This window comes from Glycine max, chromosome 1 (genome assembly GCF_000004515.6).
Source record: "Glycine max cultivar Williams 82 chromosome 1, Glycine_max_v4.0, whole genome shotgun sequence".
Taxonomy (NCBI): domain Eukaryota; kingdom Viridiplantae; phylum Streptophyta; class Magnoliopsida; order Fabales; family Fabaceae; genus Glycine; species Glycine max.
Window position 1 is genome coordinate 50,737,940 of NC_016088.4, and position 25,955 is coordinate 50,763,894.

Sequence of the window (25,955 nt, forward strand, 5' to 3'; positions counted from 1 at the left end):
CATAACCTTAACTATTAACTAACGTGAGATTTTGTGACTATCGAAACAAATTAAATCAACTTCAAGTCTTTTTTTGACAGAAAAAAAAAAAAAAAGCAAATCCAAATGTTAGTCCTAGTTTATCTTAACGATACTAATTTCATTGCCTCCAGGGAATAGCTATCTCAAAAAGCAAAACATTGGTACCAAAAAAATGCTAAAAGTAAAACAATGAAAATGAACCCATTTTTTACTTTTAAACATCCCTTCGAATCCAAGCACATTGGATGTCCTGCGATAAGTTAGTTGTTGATAAAGATCATGGAGGCATGGGGTTTCAGAGTATTTTTGGCTTTAAGCTCACTCTTTTGGGGAAGCAAGGTTGGAACCTCATTTCCAACCCAAACCCTATATCCAACATGTCCCATTTGTTTGGTTAGAATAGAAAAAAGAAAAAAGGAAGAGAATTGTGTAGAATTTGAGTGTGCATGTACGTTTGATTGGATGAAATTGTGTGAAATTTTTTAAATTTTAATGTAGGTCTCACATTTTAAAAAATTTTATCTACCAAATAAATTTAATTTAAATATTTTCTGTCAATTTTATTTTATTTCGTGGCTAAAATCTTCAAAGCAAAATATTATCCAAGATGGAACTTTTTAGATGCGGAGGTACCAATGAGAACGATGCAATAACCCGAAGCTTATAAGCAGCACAATGGAAAAGCTGTTCAATTCATGGCATCTTCCTATCTAAACACAAGCTTTGCCGTCAATTAACCCGAAGCACAACTTTTGAACCGAAAGAAGTAATGCAAGCAACTAAAAATCTAAATTTACATTTAGTCAGTTCAAATTCATTACAAAACCAAAGATGAAGAAAAAAAAAAGGACCATATATGTAAAAAAAAAAGAAAAAAAACTTGATGGTTTCTACCTCAGCTATCAACTTCTGTGATGGTAGTTCTAGCCCCCAGTCATCTCAAATTAAATCTGAATCTGAATATTATGATTGCACAGCTTTATTTTGTTTGATACAAGCCGGTGCCTTCAACTCCTGGCATTTGCATGTTGTTGTAGCCTCAATTGGGATCACCCTATCAGTGGATGGCTCCATTGGAAACAAAGGGATGTTACCAACAGCATGATTGCCACCAGTGTTCATCTCAGTCAATGGAGCACTTCTAGCTCTCACACCTTCCTTTGGCAGTGCCCTATCTTTGGAGGTGCAAATGCTTAAGGGCAACTTCTTTAGCTTCACCCTTCCTCTCTTCCTACCTACAGAAGACAAATCTTCTGTGTTTTTCTCCTTTGATTGGCTTGATTCTGCTTCCCCATTATCTGTTATCTCCATTTGACTCTTCTTATCTTCCTTATTCGAGCACACTTCTTGAATGGAGCCTTCAGAATCAACCTTACCCACCACGGCATGCCCATTGTTCAAAGATAAGCAATCCTGCCCAAATGCCATTCGGGCATCAGAAACCTCAGTCATTTCAAAACTCCAAGAGTTCTTAGGTTTCTTGTGTTTACTCCCTTTTGAGTCTGAATTGGGAGAATTCTTTGAGATCCTAGGAGAACTGTTCATGGCGCGATGTAACTTCCTGGCCAATTCTTCATCAGTCCCACAATTTTCAATGGGTTGGTATTTTTTGTACAAGAGATGAACTGGGAGGTGCTTCTTGAGCTTGTTCTTCTTCAGGTTCCTCTCCTTGCTGCTCACTGCCTCTTCAGAGAAAGAGGCAACCAAATCCAAAGCCCTCTTGGCAGCTGCAACTGCCTTTGCTGCAGTCTCGGCTTTTTCCTCGGCTGCAGCTCTTGCAGCCTTTGCAGCTTTCGATGCAGCCACTGCTGCAGCTTTCGAAGCCTCCACAACCTCCTCAGGGGTAAGGTTAGGGTTATCAGAATGAGAACCCAACAAATTCTTAAGCCTGGCTTCAAACTCACTGGAATAGGAGGTTAAGGAAGGGGAAGCAACCTCGGAAACTGTAGTAACACAAGAAGCAACAACCAAAGGTGGAGATGCAGCAGCATCACCATCTGAACTCTGTTTTTTCAACCCAGCAAGAAGACGCTTCCGAGGGGGCAAAAGAACATCAGCATCCAAGTGATTAACATCACACACGTTCTCCATAATATACTACTCCTCAAGTAAAATCCAATTCAATGCTTCTCAACAAACAATTAAAAAATATTCACACAATTTAAATTCCAAATCCATTCACAATCAAATGTCTCTCTCTTATTTCCTGTTCTAACTCACAAATCCAATTCCTGATCAAGCGAAGAATTTGATAAAGAAAATAAAAAACTATAAGATTCTCAACAAACCCTACATGAACCTAGCCAAGGTGGTGGTGGTGCTTTGTTCCTCACATCAGGAAATGGAAATTCGATTCATCACCATCATCATCATATTACCCCATTTCAACGCTTCGGTTCCTGACCAGAAGAAAAAAGGAGAAAAATCAAAATCTAGCACAATCGATTCAATTTATCTCAATTACGAAAACGAAAAACAGAACAACAAAACAGAAAACACTAATCTCCGGGAAACCAAACAGAGCGTGCACGTGGATGCACAATTCAGCAAACAACAAAAGCAATTTTGAATTCAGAGAGTTATGTATCCAGAGCAGCAAAGTCATGCATAGCTTCTTGTTCGTTCACGAAAACACTATTATTTCGATACGTTTTGAATTAAATTCAGATAGTGAATGAATCAAGAATTGAATCTGGATTCAACGGAATTAAGGAGAATAGATAAGAATTGAACGAAATTAAGGATCGAATTTGGAAGCATGGGCAGAGAAGGAGGCCCACAAGTACCTGATCCTGTGGAGAACTCAGAGAGAGAAAGACAAAACGGCGACGTATGAATTAGGGTTTTCGAGAAAAGAAAAAATAGGTGGTGGTGGTGGTGAAGGTGAAGGTGTAGGGGAAGAAAATCCAGGGCGTGCGTGAAGAAAAATAAAACCAAGAATTTTTCTCTCTCTCTCTTTTTTTTTTCTAATTTATTTCTATTTTTAGTTTTGTATTTTTTATTATTTTATTTTATGTTTTACGAGGATGTCAGAAAGTGAAAGGAATTTGGATTAGTTCACTTCTGTTTCCGCAAACACGCACGCAAGTGAACATACGCCAATCACTCACTGCTCCGTTTTTTCTTTTTTTCTTTTTCTTTTTCCTTCTAATTTCTGTCAAACTAGGTCAGATCGGCCATTGTAACGTTCTTGTGTTGTGTCATTGCCTCCATTTTTCAACAACTGTCGTATTAATTTTTTCAACCTTACTTCTTACATATTCCAAAACACCATAATACTGTCCAGATTTCTGCTACTATTTACTGTCAGATTTATTAGAAGATAATTTATTTGTTTTATGTAAGTTATTCTGAATTTACTTTTATAAATTGGACACTAAAATTTGTTACTGTTATTACAAGCTGTAGTTATTAACAAAATGTATTTCATAATATTTACTACTGTATTAATTATGTATCATTTGTTTTAACTGCTGTTGTTTTGGTACTCAGTTTGACCAGATTTACGATGATATCATGATGTGATCATTCGAATTCAAAAGAAACATAATTACATATCTGAGATATTGCTGTCAACACCACTCAACAGTAATATTTTCTTTTTTTGTACAAACTCAACAGTAATGTTTACTGTAACACTTTATCTCTCCACAGCAATCTAGTAGTAATTAGCAAGGTATCAACATCAGAATGTGATTCATTCATGCTCTATTTTATTAATATGTTTTATTTTATTATTTATGAAATTAAAATGTTTTTTAAATTTTAGGATCTGTTCTATTCTAATTTATTTCATATTAATCCATTTTATATCTTATTGACTACATAGGAGGACTTTAGCGAAGTAGCATCTGAAAATGCATATTAACATTGCCCAAAGGTAACATCATAAAAAATAAACAAAATATTATTCTAAAATAAACTAAAGATAAAAAAGTTTCCAATAGTATTTTAAATAAAAATGAAATAAATAAATAAACTTAATGACAACATAAATATTATATTTAAAGACGGAAGTGAAGGTGAGTATATTTATATAGATATATAGCTAATTTTTGTTTTCAACTCTCTCTGATTTAGAATATGAAGGAAACAACTATGATATCTCCTTTCTCTAAGAATTAGGAGCGGATTAAAATGATATTTTTATTACTTACTAAACCTTTTTATTTATGTAAAAATCAAAATAGGGACCAATAAATAATAATCACAACTTGCACTAACTAGGATTACAATGATGTAAAGAACTCTTTAGCCATTGAAGAGATATTCTATTCTTTCTATCGAATTTTAAAATAAGTGTATTATTTTTAAATATTAATTTTATAGTATTTTTAAGAAAATAAATTAAATAATTTTTGTGATTAAGATCTCATCCAGTGAATAAATATGTCACTGCCTCACTGGAGAGAATCTCAATCCTCATTGTGATTACATACATGCCAACTCATCCAGTATTGAAGTTGAAGTATCTTAGGCAAAATCTTCCGCGGGTGAGATTATCATGCCCTCTGTGTATATAAACGGCACACTTTCCTCGGTCGTTTCAGTTTCGCACGCAGAAACCGCCATTTCTGTGCAGAATTCGAAAATAGCAAGACGGTGAGTTAGAATACACGCGAGGTTTTCTCCGATCAAACGACACCGTTCGATCAGAAACCCTAGGAGCCGGTGAGGCGAAGAACCTATCGGGCATGTTCATCGTAATCGCAGCGGCGGGGACTTAATGGCCAGCATAAAGCCTTTGCCGGAGGCTGTGCGTAGCTCACTGCGTTCTGGCATTTTCCTCTTCGACTTCACGCGTGTCGTCGAGGAACTTGTTTTCAATAGCCTCGATGCTCGTGCCACAAAGGTAAGGTATCACTCTGTCGAGACAGAGAAGTGTAAACTGCATTAGCTTTTTTGAGAATTCGGGTTATACCGATTGAGCTGTCTATTGTTTTTGTTCAGGTATCAGTGTTTGTTAGTACTAGGAGCTGCTATTTGAAAGTTGTTGATGACGGTAAAATTTTATTTGTTTTATTTATAGAATGAATGTCTGTTTATCTTTTCGTGCTCAAAATTTGGAGCTACACGGCGCATTTAGGTTTTGGTCGCTCTTTATGATTTTGATCAATGTGTTTGTAGGAAGTGGAATCCCTCGAGACGAGCTGGAGTTGGTGGGAGAAAGATATGGTGTGTTATTTATTGTTGTTGTTTCTTTCTTTTTCTACCTTGTGAACTTGTTACTAGTTGGTGCATTTGTTTTGCCTGCATGCTCCATTTTTTGCTGGTCTTTTAGTGTGAAGCTATGTTCATTAAAAGAAACGAAAGATATGTCATGATTAGAGGGCCTAAAATATATATTTTTTAATTGTTTTAAGATTTTCCTACCTTGTAACAGTCCTTAGTTATGCGATAAAATTCTCTTTATGTAGTAAGCCAGATGACTGAGTGACCATGCCTGTTGTGCGCTCAAATTTCTTTTATGGAGGTGATTATAGGTTGTTAAATTTCTTAGTTACAATACCTTTAGTTCGTAAATGCAGCTGTCCTTGGGGTCAGTGTTAGGAAAATTGTATTAAAAGGAGTTTGTCATTCCTTGCTTCTGAAAATTAGTTAATAAAGGTAACTAAAGTGATTAGACCATTGCAGTCTGTTGCAATGTTTCAAACTCAACATCCAAGAAGCGTAATGAGTGGCTTTTTATTAGCCTATATTGCATAAAATGTAAGAAAAGAAGGGATCCTCTTTTCTTTTCTTTTTTTTAATTCCTGGTGCAGCGGTAAAGTTGTGCCTTGGTGACTTGTTGGTCATGGGTTCGAATCCGGAAACAGTCTCTTTGCATATACAAGGGTAAGGCCGCGTACAACATCCCTCCCCCATACCTTCGCATAGCGAAGAGCCTCCGGGCAATGGGGTACGAAATTTTAGTTCTTCCATGAATTTGAGTTTCCTTGCTGCCTTTGATAATGTTATTATGTATGTATATTGAACAAGCAGCAACATCAAAATTTCTTAATTTGGTTGACCTGAATGCCACGAGTGAGAACTTCGGTTTTCGTGGGGAAGCTTTAGCTTCCATATCTGAAGTCTCTTTGCTGGAAATTGTGACAAAAACATATGGAAGGCCCAATGGATATCGAAAAGTATTGAAGGTGGGGATAACTTCCTATGCTTTATTCAGGGAGACATTAATCATATCATTGCTTCTATTGATGCAAGGTTTGTGTTTCTATATTGTCTGCAGGGGTGCAAGTGTTTATATCTTGGTATTGATGATGATAGAAAGGAAGTGGGCACCACAGGTAATACTTTTGGTGAATCTGAAAGTTCCTTTTTTTTTTCCTGTATGCTGAATATGACACTTACTAATGCTTAGATGGCATTCATATTTCCATAAATCTGCTGCTTTTCTTGGTTAATTAGTAGAGGTATATTAGTTTTACTTAATTTTATTTGTGGATTGAATTTGTTATTCTTCCTTTAGTTCTACATTTCTACTGATTATCTGGTTTTTATTCAGCTAGGGTTTATGGGATTCTTCAATCTTCCTTCTCTTCCTCTTTTCTCTCACAAAAGATAGTTGCCATCTGAATTCTGAGCTGCTAAATTTTATAATCAATCGTTTATCACGTATTTTGAAGCTGGTTGGTTCATAACACATGTTTTTGATGTGTTGGTATTGCTACTAATTATGACTTGGGAGCTATGCTCAAGATGTATGAAGTATATATAGATTCCGATGTGGACTCCATATAAAACCTGGACGCAGACATTCCAACATGGTTATTGTCCAAAATATGGGACACCAGGACACTACATATACAAACATGCACACACACACAAACAAACACACGCACCAGAAACTCAAGATTTGAATAAAGAAATAATAACTTATTTTCTCAGTCATCTAAGAGAGCTTTTGAAAAGTAAGAGATTTTTTTTTGGAAATAAATTGTTCTCGAACACATTTTTTCACTTTTTTCCTATGACAGGGAGTTCTGAAGAGTTTGGGTAAATAATTTAATGAATCAATTCTTCAATAAGTTTATTGAAATAAGCTAAGAAGAGTTTATAGAAGTCAAACTATTTTTATAAACTCAAATAAGCTTTTCATAAGCTATATTGCAAATGCCTACTTTTGTCTCTTTACAAGAATCCCTAAACGAGAAGATGAATTATATCTTTCAAGGTATATTCATCTTCTCAAAATAACTTGATAATTATATTTTTTTTTCTGATATTAATCACCTTACAAAAAAATACTGATAGGTATTATTTTAAATATTTTACAATATATTTTAAGTTGACTTTTTTAAATTTTTAAAGAAATTCAATATATATTTTTTAATACTGATGTCCTTGAAGTGTCTATCCATATGGAAGTGTGGGCTCAAGTGTTTGAGCCTATAATTTTTTCTTTTAATCAAACACTTGGTGAGGAGTTTGCAACATGGGTGTACACTTGTACTGGTGTCAGTGTGGGAGTGTGTACTACATTCCGACACCTCAACCCAGAGGAGTGTACTTCATAGCTCAAGATTCCTGTTCACAGGAAAGTTTCCTGATTCTTACTAGGGTAATTTTACTGTTTGCCATTTTTTTTCAATGAACCAGAAGGAAAATTTTGAAAGCTTGTTTTGTGGACATAATATTTCTTGATAACATTCCTTCCTTAACTATTACCATTTATTTATAATGCTAAATTCTTAGAGCAACTTAATTTTCGCTATGAATTGCAGTTTTATTTGTTAAATCTCATCTAGTAAATGGAACAGTTGTTTAATTGGGACCATTGATTTCCATTATAGGGCAATCTTTTACTTGATTGATAGCTAGATTGGACCATTTTTAATTTGTCTTCCTTCCCCCATTTGAAAATAAATCTTTCCTTTTGCTTGCAATTAAATTATTTGTTTGTATAATTTCTCTTCCTCACTGAGCAATCTTCAATATCTGTCCATATTTGTTACATTTATTCAGATAGAAATTCCTTTCATGATGATGACAATTTTCTTCTCATTCTTTTAGCACGATGACTTGATTGCTAATTAAGGCCTTGTTTCTGTCAGTTGTTGTCCGTGATTTATTTTACAACCAACCAGTTCGGAGAAAATACATGCAATCCAGGTTCTTTTTCTCTTGTCCCACCATACAAGTCATATGTATTCTGAAGTCGTAGTTACCTTGTATGAAAACTATGGCTATGTTTCAACTTTTTGGATTAACTGGTGAATTCCATCTCTGAATTGGAAGTCCCAATAAGGTACTGCAATCAATCAAGAACTGTATAATGCGGCTTGCACTTGTGCGCCCAAATATTTCCTTCAAAGTTGTTGATATTGAAAGGTATATTACATGACTTCAAAACAAGTTGCATCTTCTTTTTCTTGGTTTATTAACACTCTTTTATACCTTACAAATAGAGAGGATGAGCTCTTTTGCACACATTCTGCTTCTTCTCCTCTGCCACTTGTAACCAGTGGCTTTGGGGTAGAGGTCGCAAGCTCTCTTCACAATTTAGAAGTTGAGAATGATATTGTAAAGCTTTCTGGATATATATCTGGTCCTTGCAATACTGTGTATACGAAGGTGATTCATATTTCTAATATAAAAAGTCAATCATCTATCTCATCTTACCCTTACTTGTAGATTCTTTCTGGGTTCCCTCCCCTAACTTTTGGTGCATTTTTGCAGGCCTTGCAGTATGTCTGTATCCATGTGACTATACTACTTTAAATAGTGTATTATGGGTAGAGTGGACAATGGACATGTTTATGTTTGAAAAGAATCAAATACCTTATGCATGTGTCCTGTTGGCCTTAACATGGTTAGATGTCAACTCACAATTTGTTTGCAAGGGCCCAGTTCACAAGCTTGTGAGTCAACTGGCTAATAGGCTTGAGCATCTGAACTCATGGAATACTGATAAAGAATTCCGAAGCAAGAAGAGAACCAGGTGTCAACCATGTCCAGCTTATCTCTTGAATTTGAGTTGCCCCCGATCTTTGTATGATTTGGCCTTTGAGCCATCAAAAACTCATGTTAAATTCAAGGTATAGCTTTACTTGGCTTCCTTTTTCATGACTTATTTTATCTTTTCAGTACTTCAATGAAGTGAGACTGTGTTCTTGTTTCCATAAATGATTTTTGTATGGTTCTAGTCTAGATTCTGGCTTTTATGTTATACTTGATGTACTCTGGGTGGTGTAAATTAACTCCAACAAGCAATAATGATCAGAGATTTTGAATATTCTTTTTCCCATATTGGAATTTCGCTAGGAATTATTTTATCATAACCATGCACACTACATGAATCTGATTATCTTTTTTTCCCTCACATTTTAAGGATTGGACTCCTATACTAAACTTCATTGAGAAGGCCATCAAACAATTCTGGGAGGAAAACGTAGCTTGTGGTATATCCTTTCACTGCATCATATTGATATATAGTACAATGAATTACTGGTTTTTATGCTTCTATTATCTATTCTTGCAGTAGATCCGTCCAATGAAGCCACATACATGGTAGAAGATCAACAAGAGAAAGCAGATGTCAACATCATTTCAGCAGTATCAGGTAAAGTTTATATAATTTATTATCAAATAGTTTTCTTTGCAGTTACACTAATTTAGTCTGATCAATTTTGACCATTTACTTTTGTGGTTTTGCCTTTCTTCATCTCATATATTTAAGATAAAAATAAGGTCCTTATTTTACAGAAAAAATTGCTTAAATGATTTATAGGCTACAGTGGTTTGCTTTCTCTTTAAACATTTGAAGATTGTTGTCATATATCTTGGATGCAGATATGTCAAAGTTTAGAAACCAAAATCGTAAGGATTGCCTAGATCTCTTTTTTTCTACTTCAGACAATCTAATTGAAGATGACTATCATCAATCCAAAAGGGAAGATGTTGATTACTTTGGAGCCACAATGTTCAAAGTGCAACAAAGTAAGGGAGACTTTCTTCTTCAGACTGGTTATTCTGGCAACTTATTGGATGGTTCTTATGCCAAGTGCAACTCCACTGTGATGAGAAAGCATAATAGTTTGTTGATGCATGATAGCAATAGTTTACTGGAAGGTGATAACTTTTTTTATGGTGAAATTCCTGCTGTAGAAAGTTTCAACATTGATGTACCTTTTGATGCACCGAGTTCTTCACATGGAAGAAGATTCCATAAAGTAGAAGCTGATGTGATCAATGAATCATTTGAAGATGATTTACTTTATAATAGCTGCAGTGGGTATGGTTATGATGTAAAGATTAATGGGGATTTGCAACAACCTTTTCTAAAGAGATGCTCTATGCTAGGAAGTATCCTGCATGAGAAGGCTTTGTTCGTAAATGATGAACATGAACTCCAAACTGATGGCTTTTGGAGCAAACATAATACAGAGGAGGATTATAGAAGTGGTAAGGATTTATATGTCCATCGTTGTCCAGAAGTCACAAAAAAATTAAAGATTACTAAAGATTCTGATTTCCTAGTTAGACCGTTGTCTGAAGAAAATTGTCTCCCTCCAGATTCATGCTATTCAGCATTACGAATAGGAAGCTCTGGGTCAGATGATCAGTTGTTAAATTTTGAATGGCATCCTGTCCACCAAATCCCCTCATCTCAAGCATCTGCATTGGGTGTTTGTCATACAACTGATATTGAGGATGAGCTTGGAGAAATATCTAGATACTATAAAAGGATCCATCATACAAAACATTTTGATGATAGAGAGGCTGATTGCAGATTCAGCTACAATATGTCAAGGAATGCCAACCAACATCGCCGTGCATCAAGTTTTGCAAATATTGGATTTAATTTTGATGTTGCTGGTGATTGTGGTGAAATATTCAACAGACTAGTTGACAGGCCTGATTTCGGTGATATACATTCTTCAAAAAGGTCAGATATTTTAAACGAGGAGCCAGACTGGCTGTTGTCCAAGTCATGTATTAAAAGCTGCAAGAGACCTAACAAGAACAAAGGCAAAAGGGATCGATTTAGAAATTCAACTTTGGAGGAGAATCTTGAAAGATCTAGAAGAAGCTTTTCCGCTCCTCCTTTTCATAGAAGCAAAAGGAGGTTTTTCTCTTTAAATCATCCTTCAGAAATGATAGCCAAAAGACAGATTGGCCGAGTGTCCAACCCTGCTTTCAATCATCAAGGTTTTTCATTTTCTTCCATTGTTTTTTCTCCTTTGCTCCCTTTTTGTTATGTAGTAGTATTTCCAAATAGCACAAATTGAACTGATGCTTTTGAATCTGCAGAAGCTAGTAATTTTAAATATCCGCAACAGTCTCCTGTTGCTCTTCACCAGAGCACTGAAGATTTCTTATTGCAAGAATTCAAGTAGGATAATCTTATTGACCCATAAGAGCAGCTTAAATGTTGGCAATAAATTCTTACTGACCCTTGTGGTTTTGCCCTGATCGTAGAATTAATGTGAAACAAACTACAGAGGTTCTGGGAGATATGCAGGATAATGACATTGCAGATATTGATGAATTTGAAAGTTTCAACATTCAAAAGAGTGCTCCATTTGGGGGTAAGTTCAATGTGTGGGTAAAACTGAGTTTGGTCTGACAAGATGAGCTCATTTAAAATACATTAGTTGCTGCTCAAGAGACATGTTCAAATTGCCCAGCCTTGAATTCGGAGTGAGGGGAAAATCTATTGCTTAGTAGCTGGCTTATCTTTACAGATAATTTTGAGCTACTAATTTATTTCTAAAATAATAAGTTTCTTTACAATTAATTTCTTTATGCTATGTAAAGCTGGGTGTTTCTTTATTGTATAGCATTTTCTGCCAAAAACAAAGACCAACAAATATGGAAGTTTTGTAATTTACACCATCTTGTACATTGAAAAAGTTAACCGTTATTCTATTTTGGGTTATGAATGCAATTTATTTCATGTTTATATGATCAATTGTTGAATATTTTTAAAAGATTCATCTTATCATTCAACTGTTAATTTTCTATTAAACCTATACTATGGTATTTCAGAATTGATCTCAAGGGATGTGCAAGATTCCATAGATTATGGGACTAAATGGAGGAACTGCTCACCCAAAATTACAGTTACGTTGTCAATATTTAGTGGCCTATTATGTTGCATAGAAGACATTCATTAGTATGGAGGATGACTGTTTGATCTGACAATTAGTATGACCTTTGAACAGAAGAATGATAAACTGGCTAACATTCAAAGTCAAAACAATATACTTGACATTTCTTCTGGATTCTTGCATCTTGCTGGAGACTCATTGATTCCTGAAACTATCAGTAAGAAATGCCTAGAGGATGCTAAAGTTCTGCATCAAGTGGACAAAAAATTCATTCCAGTTGTGGCTGGCAGAACCCTTGCTGTTATTGATCAGGTCTGTCTATTGCACGTTATAGCAGTATGGTTGAATTTCTTTTTTAGGTGCACTGAGGCTGTTATTGAACAATACTAAACTGAGAATAACGATAGTTTCTGAATGGAAATGTCAATGACCAGAAACTCTTAGAAATCATACAATTCCATGTGTCTTAATGTTTGACTGCCTATCAATCTGCTTGCATATATACTTTTACTCCGGAACACTTTAATTATATTGCCCTAGATGCGTGGAGTTGCATCTTTACGCATGGAAAAAATCAGTGTTTCTGTATTTTATTTGCAACACATCCTGCATGTTTGGTTTATTATCTGCATTTTGCCCTGGGGGTGTAAAGAAGGGTGATGGTTTGGTGAGCCATGAAGAAGACCCAACTTGAGGTAGGGTAGGGGGATACCATTATAGACAATTTCATCATTTTTAAGCCCAAAGATTGGAGGACCTTATACCCTTAAGAATGACAATTATGTATGACATAAATTTTGCATAAACTACAAAGCATAACAGATATTTGCATATAAATTGATTCGAGTAACCCATGCCACTAAGTCCCCTTTTGGTTAGCCTTTATGTCAGACCAGTCTATTACTAGTCAACTCCCTCACGTGGCTCAGGCTCAGGCTCAAAGCTCGTAAACCACAACGATTTATTAAAACCCTTCATTTCACTATCCTTTCAAACAGCATCTCTCCTCAGTCCTCACACAGCCTTTACCTCTTCCATGCATATCCATTTCTCTGCCCTTTTCAATCGCATTACAGTAAATAATAAATAAATAAAGCTCCAGAAATGCCTGCTAACTGCTAACAGATATGATAAACGCTCTGCTGGAAAGTTGGTTAACAAATGACAGTAGTACTCTTTTTACAGCATGCTGCAGATGAAAGAATCAGACTGGAAGAATTGCGTCAAAAGGTAAACTTCATATTGATTATGTGAGAAATATTTTCCAGTATTAATTATGAAACTATTCAAATACTTAGGTATTGTCAGGAGAAGAAAAAGCAATAACCTATCTAGATGCTGAACAGGAACTGGTATGCATCTATGAATCAGAGAATTTAATGTGAATGTTGATTATGACATGTTTTCTGAGTCTTAAAATTATTATACTGCTTGTAAGATGCATGATAATGGTGATACAGGTATTGCCAGAGATTGGTTATCAGCTACTTCATAGTTATAGTGAACAGATTAAAGATTGGGGCTGGATCTGCAACATTCATGCTCAAAATTCTGAATCCTTTAGAAGGTATACCTCTCTGGCTTCCCTGCAGAGCTTGCATATTTTTACCTTGACCAAGGTTGTCAGAAGATAATTTATGTTGAGCATTACATAGTTATGTGATGTCTGTTATTTATTTGTTCATGGCATGCATCTCAGATGACTTAAGATTTCTACCTGCCAATTAAACTATATATTTGGTCTCAAATTAAATAATAGAATAATTTGCTATGTCAAAACTCTTTCAATTTGTTATTCTGAATTCTTTTAATTTATAATTTTGTTTGCCTTTGCAGGAGTTTGGATATCCTCAACAGACCACAAATGGCCGTCACACTTATTGCGGTCAACACTTTTTTTTCAGTAGCTGAAAACATTTATTTTCTTTTCAGTAGCTGAAAACATTTATTTTTAATGTCTGGATTTATTTTTGTCAACTTAATTTTATATCCATGACATATGCCTTGCATGTTCCATATTACTGATTTTAATTAAAACTACTTGTAGGTACCGTGTATTTTAGGGGTCAAATTAAATGATGTTGATCTTTTAGAATTTCTTCAGCAGGTTATAAACATCATGATAAGATCCCTTTCTATTTCTATCTCCCTTTAGAAATTGGACGTTTTTTGTCATTCTAACTTCCAATTTATCATTACCTTCCAGCTTGCTGACACTGATGGATCATCAACAATTCCACCCTCTGTCTTACGAGTGCTAAATTTGAAAGCATGCAGAGGTATGTGCCTAATTGTATTAACCCCAACAAGGGTCATGTCTTAAATAAAGTAAAGTGGGCTCTGTACATAATTGTGTGCAATGCAGTATTGATAGCAATCCCACGGACTTGAATTATTCGTGGGAAATGTCTCCCTATTTTCAGAAACATATGATATTACCTTTGTTTTACCTCAATACTATGCATGAAACCCCCATCTGCTGGCAGCCCGATCCTGTCAGATTTCCTTATTTTGGGAGGGCATATTGCAGTCATCGGTAGTATTCCTTTAATTTAATCATAATGCTCTTTTATTGAAGGTGCAATTATGTTTGGGGATTCATTGCTACCATCAGAATGTTCCCTTATAGTTGAAGAGCTAAAACATACATCACTCTGTTTCCAAGTAAGATATACGTTTTCATGTTTGTGAATCTATTGAGAGGAAAGGCAGCATTTTTGACAAAATGGGAATTTTCTGTGCAGTGTGCTCATGGGCGACCAACAACTGTTCCTCTAGTCAACTTGGAGGCACTGCATAATCAGATAGCCAAGCTTCGACTGATGAACGAGCGTTCAAGTGATGAGTGGCATGGATTACATAGACATAAAGTGTGCATTGAACGTGCAGCACAGCGTTTAAATTTTGCTAGAGGAATTTGAGTCTTTGGACGAAGTTGGTTGTTACTATTAACAGTGTGGAGATTAGTTTGACAGAATTCATACTTCACTGCACAATCATTCTTTTGTAACTCGGTGTACAGAATACAATTAGTTTGTGCTACTGTGCTTATATGAAAAATATTGGATAGCACCATTTCCAGTGAGTCTTATGTTTCTGTTTGAATTTGATAAAGTTTTACAATAATAATAGATTGAATTTGAACGCAAAGAGAAAAAGTCGATTAGTCGAGTTTTTTTTTTCCTTCCCGATAAATGCAGGGTATACGTAAAACTATAAAAATCAATTTATTTAATTGATCTTAACATTTGTGAAATCCAGAACGATAGATATACTTCAAACAGCCTCAGTTCCAATGATAATCCGATTGATTGGTTCGGTTCAGGTTAAACTCTGGCCTAGGAAAAATCTGAGCCAAAATATGCAATGAATATGATCTGAACCGACCATACCCACCCCTACCTTGTAGTGCTGATAGTGGACGCCCGTCCCAAACTTGATAGACTAAGTGTTCGTAAACCAGTTTTTTCTGTACATATACCCAATGACACAGTAGTGTTGCTTCTATGCTCTCACTCGGAATGCAGAAGGTCCGTTCCAGTTGCCTCAAACGACAATCCAAACATACTCTAAGTTCCCATTTAGATAAACTTCTAAATAAACACTTGTAGAAAAAAAATGAAAAAAAAAACTTTTTTATAAATTAAAATTAACCAAAATTATGCCGGTAACAACAAATATGATTCCTTAGACAAACACATATAGTATAAACTCCAACAGCTCCATGCTTCCATCAACAACCCTAGGTATAGACTTTAGAGCATAGAGAGAAAAGGAGAAATTTTCACGTTAAATGCAATATAAAAACATAAGGAGAAATTAGCTAAAAGGGATATTATTTCAATTGAGCCAAGACAAAAACATTGTACATAGATAAGAACAAGATACAAGACAAAAACCAATTTTTTTTTTTAAAAAAAAAAGACTTAATGCATCCCTTGATCCCAAAAGATTTTAAAAAGAAAATAGATAAGAACACTTATCAAACCTTTTCTCTGTACGCTAAAATTGTTCGCAGCTCACATAATGTGATACCATCATTGTCTAATAATATAAACCCTAAAGTAAAAAAAAAAATGTTGATTTCACAGCCAGATTAAAACATCCTCGGCTCCACACAGCTACCAAAAGCCACTGAACTTCAACAGTTGAAGGATATTTCCATGGCCTAAAAACGTATTTGACATTTTTTTCATTTTATTTTGCTAACGTATGATGTTTTTCTTCACTGAAAGCTATTATGTCATAAAATATGATCATCGACATCTTGTGAAGGAGACTTTCACAATTGTTTGTTGTGGAGACTTTTTATACGTCATCATGAGGTAAAAACTTTACATGAAAACCAAGAAACCCAACAAAAACAAATTGTTTTACTCCATTGTTAAATTGGCACAAAAACTAGTTTATAATTGATATTTTGATTAAATTATAGATTAATTGATCAGAAATACCTTTTTTTTTTTTGCTCCAAATCTACTATATTGAATCTTGGGCGACCAACTATTCCTCTAGTCAACTTGGAGGAACTGAATAATCAGATAGCCAAGCTTCGACCAATCAATGATTGCTCAAGTGATGAGTGGCATGGATTACATAGACATAAAGTACACGTTGAACGTGCAGCACAGTGTTTAAATTCTGCTAGAGGATTTTGAATCTTTGAAAGAAAGTGGTTGTTACTATTACCAGTGGTGAAATTAGTTTGATAGAATGCATGTTTCACTGCAAAATCATTCTTTTGTAATTGAGTGTACAGCAGCATTGAGGGAGCAAAAAATTATGAAGCTGTGCTCTATTTTAGTTACAAAAGACTCACGGAAACATACTAGTTCTATCAGTCCTATGTGTCATGATACAAAATTTTCCCCTACTTTCACATTAGCTACCTGTTATGCAGTTCAAAAAGGTAGAGCCAATTGGCCTCTAAATTTAATGCCTTGTCGTGCTGATAATCAACGCACAATCCCAAACTATCAACTCGAGAAGAGTGTGGTTTAGCAAAAATTTCACTTTCCAAATGTATGTTGAATCCAATCCTTCTCTCACACAGGATTGGCGTTCAATGATGGGGGTACACCAGACACCAGTACATAAGCCATAACTGTCAATTATTCATTCTGCATGAGTACAGGTCTCTTCTTTACTATCAGTTGCAGCACACAGGGCCTTCCAGACATAGGCCAACATTTTCACCGGAGGGCGTAAGTTCTAGCAAAACAGATTTAGAGATTCTTCTTTAGTGACTAAAAAACTTCAAACAACCAGTCAGAATGATATCCCCAGTTAAATAAATGCCTTAGGCTATTAATTCTTCTCACACTTTAGCTTTCAGAAATCAAGCAACAGTGTTTCCATCTTTAATAGTGAAAAGATGGGAAACTGAAAACTAATTAGATTTAGAGTAACTTTACCTTGAAAACTAACACCATTTCTGATTCCCCACGAATAATCAATGATAGAGTCCAATAACAAGTCACTGGAGTCACACATTCTATTAGAACAGGTTTCAGAATCTTGTCAATGGGAACAAAGTATCGGATGACTTTTCCACTGCACCAAAGTATACAGAGACAAAATAAGAATTTAATAGTATCTCAAATACAGAAAAACCATGCTGGGCTACAAGAGTCACTACGAAGGACAAGCAAGTGTGTAGTTAAATGAGCTGAAAACAAGTTAGATATAACCTGGCAGCCAAAAACAAGACTTTGAAGTAAGGTATTTTCATCACGAACACCCATTTATGTAGTTCAAATATCAATGACAGGTATGAAACAAGCAAAGAGAGTACATAATAATTTGTTTCTCAAGTATGAACAGCCAAAAGAGCCGTAAACTAGCACATGCGTTCCAATGTCCCAATCTTTTCTTCGAAGACAATAATTACGGAGCACGCAATGCTTTACAAATCAAAATGTATATTCCTACCAACGTTAGGCTTTACATGAGCTCTTAACAAATGTTGAATGTTGACTGAATAATCAATCAGCAAAAAGCATTACCTCACATAATGAGTCTCAAGCTGTACTCCAAAAGCTGGCATAATCACAACAGACTCTGCAAGCAAAATCACAAACATTATGTAAATGACAAAATGAGGTTTTAAAATTAAAACATGCATTAAATGAATATATTTCCTGTTCCTGGCTACAATGAAAGCAACAGTTAATATTTCAGAACACCAAACCCTGCTAGGCAGGTCCTCACCTTTCTTAACAGGCTTCCCAAGTAACAAATTGACAAGAAATATGTCAAAAAGCAAGCTGTAATACACTAGACTGATTGCTTTTTCCTGTTAATAGAAGAAATATAATCAAGTAAAATAGAAAGAAGAAAAGGTAAAAGCCACAATCTTCAAAGTCCTTGAGTCATTGGAAAACAAAAAAGTTGGAAGACATACCTTAAGAACATATAGATACAAGGCACATGCTAATACAAGAAGTGCTGAGGCGTGCACAAAAAGATATTTAGCATTACTCCTCCTTGATACGACATGGTGTATGTCAACATCTTCAGAGGGATATTTCTGATCATGCACATAAGTATATCTGGCATTACTTATTGAGAATATGACCATCCTGGAAAAAAACAACATCATTTTTCTTATACTTGCACCCATAGTTATCAATTCCAAACAGCCACGAGGAACGGCCAGCCCCCAAACCGTGTTATCAACTGCGGAAGGCCAAAATTCCATCATATAAACATGCCATTGCAGCCTAGGGCGCCACCATAGCCGGCCTCCCTTCATAAATCGCCTATGCCGGTTAGGCAAAAATCCGCCATGTTGCCACCACTTAACAACATTGGCCACATAATCACTATAGCGGGATGGTGCACAGTGGGATAACCACTATTTTGAAGATTATAAATACAAGTTAAATAATTAATACTCACGCATACAAAAGATAAAATAAAAATTAAAAAAAATCCAAAATTAAACATATTTATGATTAACAGTCAAAAGCCATAGTTTTAAGCTAAGCGCACACAAGTGGATAAGAACAAAAGTCAAGCAATAATAAACATAAAGAACAGTGAAGATATCAAAACTCTTTTAAGATTAGAAAACAAAAAGAAAAAAAAAAAAGATCTGTGGGTCTATTTGACTGAGAACAGAGAGGATGCACTCTTACTTTCTGAGTTGAGAATTTTATCTTAGAGATAATGTCACTTCACAGGAGCTTACCCCCACAGTCTTTATAAGGCAATTTTTCAGTTCTTCCAATGCTTTAGGTTTACACCATGGTACCAATAGTTACAAGCATGGTAGTTAGTATCGTACGATTCACGATACTTATCTCACGATTCGATAAGATTCCAGCTGCTACCGATACGAATCGGAGGTTGTCTCGTTTTTGTTCCTGAATCGTGGTTGAATCTCTGCATCGGGGATGAATCGGGCTTGAATCGGGCGACTCTTCACCGGCGGCTAGCCTCGCGATTCTTCGCCCTCCGTAGACTCGTTAGAGAGAGGAATCGCTGGACACGTCGCGCTGGATCGCAGGATCGTGAAGACGAGCGTGTTTCCGCGTCGCTATTTTCTCAGCCGTGGCAGAACGGACTCCAGGTAGTTTCAGATTTAGGGTTCCTGTGAAGGAGATGACTGATGTTTGGGCTTGTGGGTCTTGGACAAATTTGGCTCACGTGACTTTTAAACTAGTTAACCCCATCACGTGCCTTTACAAAACATAGGATTCACATATGTTTTTTTTAAAGCAAATTACACTTTTTTTCTTATTTTAGGACTTATTAGATGAACACTAAGGGTGAATATACGGATGGATTCAGGTCCGTGAACCGGTTCATTAACTTGCAGATTAGGAAGATTATGAGCCTTTTTTTTTTTTTTTACAAACATGTACTTGAGTCTGGTTCATTAAGTCTGTAGACTTAACGAATTTTATTTTTGAGCTCGCAAATAATTCGTATAAGATAATTTTTAAAATAAAATTATAAAGATTGAGTATTTGAGTTGAGAGTTGAGACTTCAAATTCTAAAGTCTTTCATTTCAAACCTTTACTTTGTCGCACGCTTCTTCTTCTTCAGCTCTCACTTTGTCGCGTGTCTCTTTCCTCAACCCTTATTTTGTTGTGAGGCCTACGACATCACTTTCTCTTCCCCTGCTCACGCGCAACCTCCTTAGTCTGGCTAGCACTGCGTCACACTTCTCTTACCTAGACCAAACACCGCGTGAGAAGGTCACTTCCTCCTCCTCGGCTTACATGTGTCGCCCCTCTCTACGTGTCCCACCTCTTGCAAGTCACACATCCCACCACATTGCATCTCTCTCTTGCTTGTAGCTGTGCCAAACAACCAAGAACATATTTTTATTTTTTAAAAGAAATTATTAATTGAACCCACAAAATGGTCTGTTTATCTGCGGGCTTGGCTGACCGGATACGAACCTAAAAAAAATCAATTTATTTCGCAAAACAAACTTATCCACTTAAAACACGAGTTTCACGGGCTGAGACTTAAACAGATTGGACCAACCCGAATATCCACCCTTATGTACACCTTCTTATTTTCACCCTACAGTAAACCTTCCTATTTTTTTATCATTTGTTACATTGATACACTTAAGTTCTCAAACATCATTAAAAAGTTAACTAAAGCTAGCATGTGCCTACCAGATGCTTTTTAATTAAATTTTTTAGTCTTAAATACCCTTATCTTCTTCCTTGAAAATCCATCACTAAACCGAACAACTCAAGTTATTGATAACTCATCTAACTATATCATACACGAAAAACTATTTTCTTCACTTTCATCACAATATCAACAAAAAAATTTTAAAAGGTAAAACAAAATTATTTGATTTATTTATGAAATGAGACTCTCTTGAACACTCACCTTTACAATAACACAAATTAGAAATTACCTTCTTCTATGTTCCAATATTGAAATTAGACAAAATAAGAATTGGATTGCCTCTTGAATTTTATTTGGAATTTTCATAATATAATCAAAAGGAGGAAACAATTTTTAAGAATTTTCAACACAAATTACATACACAAAGTCTAGAATGTTTGTTCCCCACTCGCTCTCAAAACGGTGTTGATCAAAAGTGAAACTTCTACTTCCTTTTCGCATACCATAGCGAAAGTGTTGCTTCCTTTTCCCCAACTTCTTAACAGCAACAATCATGGATGTCTTCCTCGGCAGGCCATAAATCTTGGTGTCCACGGTGAAGGGGCGGGCTTGGTTTGGTTTGATTTTGCAATTCATGGTGTTGCACAAGTTTGAGATTGAAGCCTGCCTCAAGGTTCACATCACCTCATATGACCTAGTGTTTGGGAACAATGACCCAAGTTTCGCAAACCCTAGCACACAACACATTGGGGATTTCCGAATTTGACTCAGATTGCAAAGAGGAAATGACTGTCTATGAGTTTAAGTGAGAAGGGTGCTTTTGGCATTTATGAAAATTTTAACACTGTCATTGATGGTGATGGTTCAAGGGAGACAAAAGAAATGCAATTTTAGGAAGGAGATGTGTGTGCAATACGTCCTAAACTTAAAGGAGGTCGGTGTAATTTTCTCTTTTTTTATTCTATACTAAAATTTGCATGAGTTTTTAAACCTTGAAGTCAAATGTGACTTGTGTGTAATAAATCATTTTTATTTTTATTACATTCAACATTCAACATGAGCGTGAAGAATTTTGTTTTTTTTTAGTTGGAGTGTAGAATGTAAAGAATGATAAATGATGAACACAAAAGAAAACAATAAAAATTGAAACTTCTCCAAAACTTGATAATTCTCTAGGTCGGTATTGGCATCTATCTCTGGTGCCCTGAGCAAACCAAAAAAATTATGCATTCATAATTATTGAAATATTGTCCATCTTGAATTTTTGTTGTAGCAAAACTTATTAATAATTCGTTAATAAAGATTATTTAAAATAACGATAACATGAATAGTTAATATTATTTTAAAACTTGTTATTAACGATAACATGAATAGTTAATAACCCGTACAAAATTATTAAAACAAAGCAATATTATTAAGTAGATCGCAAATATAATTTTAACATTTTCAAGTTAAAGCAATTTGTATCAGATTTTCATAGTCTGCCCGAATAGGATTATGCAGACTATCAAACTAAACTATGTTGGGCAACAACCTTGTTTGGCATTGCTTCTTCAATCTTCCAATTGACTTGGAAATCGACCATCAACCGTAGGCATTTGAGTCTCTTGTGGGAGGTTTGTGACATAAAAGACTATACTTGGGACACAACAAGTTGGCTACCTAAATTCAAGCTTAAAAGAAATTTATCTAAACAAATGATCATTCATTTTTTAATGCTCTTTTACCCTTATGGTAAATTACAAAACTTTTTTTTCCTTTTAACATTTTTGTAGGTATTTTTCTTATTAAGAGTGCCAAAACTGTATAAGCAATATGGTACGCCTATCCCAAAATTGACCAAATTATTTGATGGCCATCGAATTATTGAAGGACCTACCAGAAGTTGATGTAAAAATATTTTTTTTGTTTTTGTTTTTTTAAAGAAATTTAGTAAACTTATTTTGGTTCTAATTGTTTTCCTTCATTCTTTTTTAAGTTGATATGGAGACGATATAAAGGGATGGTCATTGATGACGTGTATATTGGCCCACAGATGATCAAAAGGGTTCTGACAATAGTCTTTGTAGGGTCACGTGGCGCAAAACACCTTCCACACCTGGCATATGGTAGAAATTGACAAATGGGTGGCCAAGCTTCCCGATGAGAAAGTATGATGATTATGATCTTGGAAATCAAGGAAATAAACTTAGAAAATTAAGAAAGGTGAGTTTATAACAAATTTGATTTTTTTATATTAAATTTGTTTGTCATGATCTAACTTTTTTTGCATGTATAAAATCAGGAACAAGTTGTTGCAAATGCAGAAACTGCTAGAATAGTAATTCCTATCAGTGGTAGTTATTTCTTTGTTTTAAACAAATGGAATATGCAAACTTTGTGTTATAAATAAAAGGCTCGTGAACGTGCGTATGGGCATGTAACTTCATACCTTTCACAGAATAAACCTATTATTTCTTGCTTTCTCTCTCTTTTCCTTAACAAGTGGTATCAGAACCTTAACAATTCTAGGAATCCAAGATCAAGGATGGATCAAGATGGTGGCAATCTTCTGGCAAATCTACCGATCCTCGACGACAAGAATTGACATTGGTGGTATGCACATATGAAGGTGATACTTGGGTATCAGGAAGTCCTTGAGATCGTGGAGAAAAGGTATTCACCACTTGCAGAAAATGCTACAAAAGAACAAAAGGTGGCATATAATGAGAATAAGAAGAACGACTGCAAGGCCCTATGTTTGATTTACCAGAGTGTGAACAATGCCCATTTTGAAAAGATCGTTGGAGCAAAAACCTCATCGGAGGCATGGAAGATCTTGTAGAAAAGAAATGAAGGCACATAACAGTTGAAGAAGGTGTGTCTTCAAATGATGTGTAGACAATTCGAATTGATGCAGATGGAGGAAAATGAAAGAGTAGTTGAGTTCTTTAATCGTGTCTTTACTTTGACCAATGCAATGAAGTCCTGTGGTGAGAAGATCACTGATCTCACCATCATAGAGAAAGTCCTACATACCTTGAACCCCAAATTTGACCACATTGTGGTGGCCATAGAAGAATCAAGAAATCTAGAGATCCTGAAAGTAGAAGAGCTCCAAGGCTCACTCAAAGCCCATGAACAATGTAACACCCTAAAATATTACTAATTATAAATCGATGTTTAATTATATATATTGTGTTATTTGACTATATGGTTGACTTGAATGATTTGAGGTATGGTTTGAATTAGTGATGTGTGAATTTCTTGATGTGGATGTTGAGTTATGTGGAGTTTTGTTGAGCTAAGTTGAAATTATGAGATTTCAAATTTTTACCTAAACCTATTTCAGTAAAATCGCCCTCCTGGATTCGTTAACCGTTGGATCATCTTAAAATTGTTTCTGGAGGTTCCTAAAACAATTATCCATATTATGACCGTTGGGATTTTCAATATAACATTTTGAGTATGAGAAATAATTTTTTTACCGAAGCAGAAAAATTGAAGCCTGATCAGCTCACCCAGGTGGGCCAAACTCGCCTGGGCAAGTGTTGCAGGCTTCAAATACGTCCAACAGCGTAAAACAACCATCTTCTTCCTCCTTCTCTTCCCCTAAACCCTCTCCCAACACCCCCAAGCTCCTCCTCCACCACCACTGACCACCGATGACCGCCACGAGCCACTTTTGCTTGTCGTCGGATCACCGCACAAAGAAGAATAATTTGATCGAAGTGGAATCTTCAAAACTCAACTCGAGGATTTGGTAGAGAACGAAGCCTCCAATCCTTCCTTCACAGTTTCTTCGAGGTAACCGTGATTCTAAACCTTCTCCTTGTTAGTTTGAGTCTATCTTTGCATCTCTTCTTACTTGGGAACCATTATTGGATTTTTTACACTTCCTTTGAAAAATCCTTAAAAATGAGACATTGTAAAAGTTATCTTTTTATAACATTGATGTTATTTTTGTGACATTCACTAAACCCCGATCACATTGGCGTGATCAGAATTTTAAAATGATGTCTCCTTTTAGTAGAATTCAAAACACCCCTCAATCCTATATGTTTTGATAGGAGTATTTGACCCCGAATGTTGTCATTAACCTTGTTTCTGAAATATATACTAAATTTCCTTCAATTTGATATATAGAACCTTGCATTTGGACTGACGAACATGAACGAGAAAGGTCTCTGACGATGCAAAGAGAAACTGACGTAGAACTCACTATAGGTGAAGGGAGTTTATTATTGTTTACAATTTTTAATACCATAGTTGGGGTCAGGGAACCTAACTATGGGGATGTATGTCTGTCCCTGTTGCATGCTGGTTTTCAAGAAAAATTGTGTTTTTAACTAATGGGATGTGATATATTTGTTATTGATGTGCATGCTGGTTTTCAAGAAAAACTGTGTTTTTAACTAATGGAATGTGATAATTTTGTTACAGATGATAGAAATTGTCAATGATGTTGTTGTTGTATTGATTGGAATTTTTGGGAAAAGTCTTAAATATAGAGGAGACTCTGTCCAAAATATTATATTTGTTCTTCTATTTACTTCTTTATTAAATTTTAAATGGGCATAAGAGTTTGTTTGAATACTATAATTTTTCTCTTTAATTTAGAATTTTCCTTAAAAAAATATGAGTCTCGTGGAATTATAGATTGTTGTTGTATGAGGTTTATGTTGCCTGAAGACCTGGGGAATGTGAATCCTTGGCATGAATTTATGTGTATGTATGTGGAATGTGATCGCTTGTGATGTTGATGATGATATTGAGATGAAATGTTAATGATGTTGAAAATGCACTGTGATGATGTTATGTTGTGTATGTACATAGGGGGTGCAGTAACCTTGTTGGATATCCCTGGTGGGGAAAATATAGTGGTTAAAGAGTTTTAAGCATCTCTAGAGAGGGATGGCTTAGAATCATTAATTATCCGCGGTTAGTGCATTGATGGTGCCCATGTTTCATACGTTGTATGTTGTGTATGTACGTGGGGGGTGCAGTGACCTTGTTGGATATCCTTGGTAGGGGGAATATAGTGGTTAAAGAGTTTTAAGTATCTTTGGAGAGGGATGACTTAGAATCTTTAATTATCCACAGTCAGGCATTGATGGTGCCCATGTTTCATACTTCATATTGCATGGAAATAGTACAAACTTTGTCGGTAAGTACTCATAGTTTTTCATGAGGAAAAATACTTGTACTTAGGGGTATGTCACTTGGTTTGAAACTCCCTTGAGACTCAGGCTGATCACCATGGGGTGGAGTTGCCTGTGCACAACAGGGTGACCTCGACACTT

General features: G+C 35.5%; 3 protein-coding genes across 9 annotated transcripts; 1 reads left to right on the top strand and 2 right to left on the bottom strand.

The window, feature by feature from the left end:
• Positions 1-801: 801 nt before the first annotated feature.
• LOC100794366 (uncharacterized) lies at positions 802-3,224 on the bottom strand. Its single transcript, XM_003517084.5, has 2 exons — positions 2,808-3,224; positions 802-2,420 (listed from the first exon to the last, which is right to left on the bottom strand). Exon 2 carries the CDS (start codon positions 2,110-2,112, stop codon positions 985-987), a length of 1,128 nt encoding a protein of 375 aa, XP_003517132.1. The 5' UTR covers positions 2,113-2,420; positions 2,808-3,224; the 3' UTR covers positions 802-984.
• Positions 3,225-4,457: 1,233 nt separating this feature from the next.
• On the top strand, positions 4,458-15,149 carry LOC100788019 (DNA mismatch repair protein MLH3). Of its 3 annotated transcripts, none has more exons than XM_006573459.4 (25): positions 4,458-4,873; positions 4,972-5,023; positions 5,149-5,196; positions 6,004-6,158; positions 6,251-6,308; positions 8,076-8,133; positions 8,260-8,352; positions 8,430-8,595; positions 8,701-8,716; positions 8,839-9,059; positions 9,353-9,422; positions 9,503-9,583; positions 9,814-11,172; positions 11,275-11,356; positions 11,443-11,552; positions 12,013-12,086; positions 12,192-12,386; positions 13,260-13,304; positions 13,373-13,426; positions 13,535-13,641; positions 13,911-13,959; positions 14,122-14,181; positions 14,281-14,353; positions 14,653-14,738; positions 14,819-15,149. In XM_006573459.4, exons 1-25 carry the CDS (start codon positions 4,748-4,750, stop codon positions 14,993-14,995), a joined length of 3,615 nt encoding a protein of 1,204 aa, XP_006573522.1. In that variant the 5' UTR covers positions 4,458-4,747; the 3' UTR covers positions 14,996-15,149. The 3 variants fall into 3 exon arrangements, with proteins under 3 accessions (XP_006573522.1, XP_006573523.1, XP_006573521.1); XM_006573460.4 differs by having other exon boundaries at positions 9,506-9,583; positions 12,189-12,386; XM_006573458.4 differs by having other exon boundaries at positions 4,459-4,873; positions 12,189-12,386.
• A 1,645-nt stretch (positions 15,150-16,794) lies between these two features.
• LOC100795421 (uncharacterized) lies at positions 16,795-19,733 on the bottom strand. 5 transcript variants are annotated; one of them, XM_006573462.4, is made up of 6 exons: positions 19,214-19,733; positions 18,478-18,930; positions 18,285-18,369; positions 18,080-18,134; positions 17,489-17,627; positions 16,795-17,285 (listed from the first exon to the last, which is right to left on the bottom strand). In XM_006573462.4, the coding sequence occupies exons 2-6, from the start codon at positions 18,826-18,828 to the stop codon at positions 17,190-17,192; spliced, it is 726 nt and encodes a 241-aa protein (XP_006573525.1). In that variant the 5' UTR covers positions 18,829-18,930; positions 19,214-19,733; the 3' UTR covers positions 16,795-17,189. The 5 variants fall into 5 exon arrangements, with proteins under 5 accessions (XP_006573525.1, XP_006573527.1, XP_006573526.1 ...); XM_006573464.4 differs by having other exon boundaries at positions 18,478-18,655; positions 19,267-19,723; XM_006573463.4 differs by having other exon boundaries at positions 19,267-19,723.
• Positions 19,734-25,955: the final 6,222 nt, after the last annotated feature.

What these genes read in the sequence shown, in the direction of transcription:
- LOC100794366 (XM_003517084.5), bottom strand. Translation starts at nt 2,112, where the DNA reads ATGGAGAACGTGTGTGATGTTAATCACTTGGATGCTGATGTTCTTTTG.
- LOC100795421 (XM_006573462.4), bottom strand. Translation starts at nt 18,828, where the DNA reads ATGAAGGGAGGCCGGCTATGGTGGCGCCCTAGGCTGCAATGGCATGTT. An exon ending in TGGGAAGCCTGTTAAGAAAG is followed by an intron (nt 18,135 to 18,284) that starts GTGAGGACCTGC and finishes TTTTGCTTGCAG; the next exon opens with AGTCTGTTGTGATTATGCCA. An exon ending in AAATGGTGTTAGTTTTCAAG is followed by an intron (nt 17,286 to 17,488) that starts GTAAAGTTACTC and finishes CTGTTTTGCTAG; the next exon opens with AACTTACGCCCTCCGGTGAA.
- LOC100788019 (XM_006573458.4), top strand. Translation starts at nt 4,748, where the DNA reads ATGGCCAGCATAAAGCCTTTGCCGGAGGCTGTGCGTAGCTCACTGCGT. An exon ending in GTTGGTGGGAGAAAGATATG is followed by an intron (nt 5,197 to 6,003) that starts GTGTGTTATTTA and finishes TTGAACAAGCAG; the next exon opens with CAACATCAAAATTTCTTAAT. An exon ending in TTTTAGAATTTCTTCAGCAG is followed by an intron (nt 14,182 to 14,280) that starts GTTATAAACATC and finishes ATTACCTTCCAG; the next exon opens with CTTGCTGACACTGATGGATC.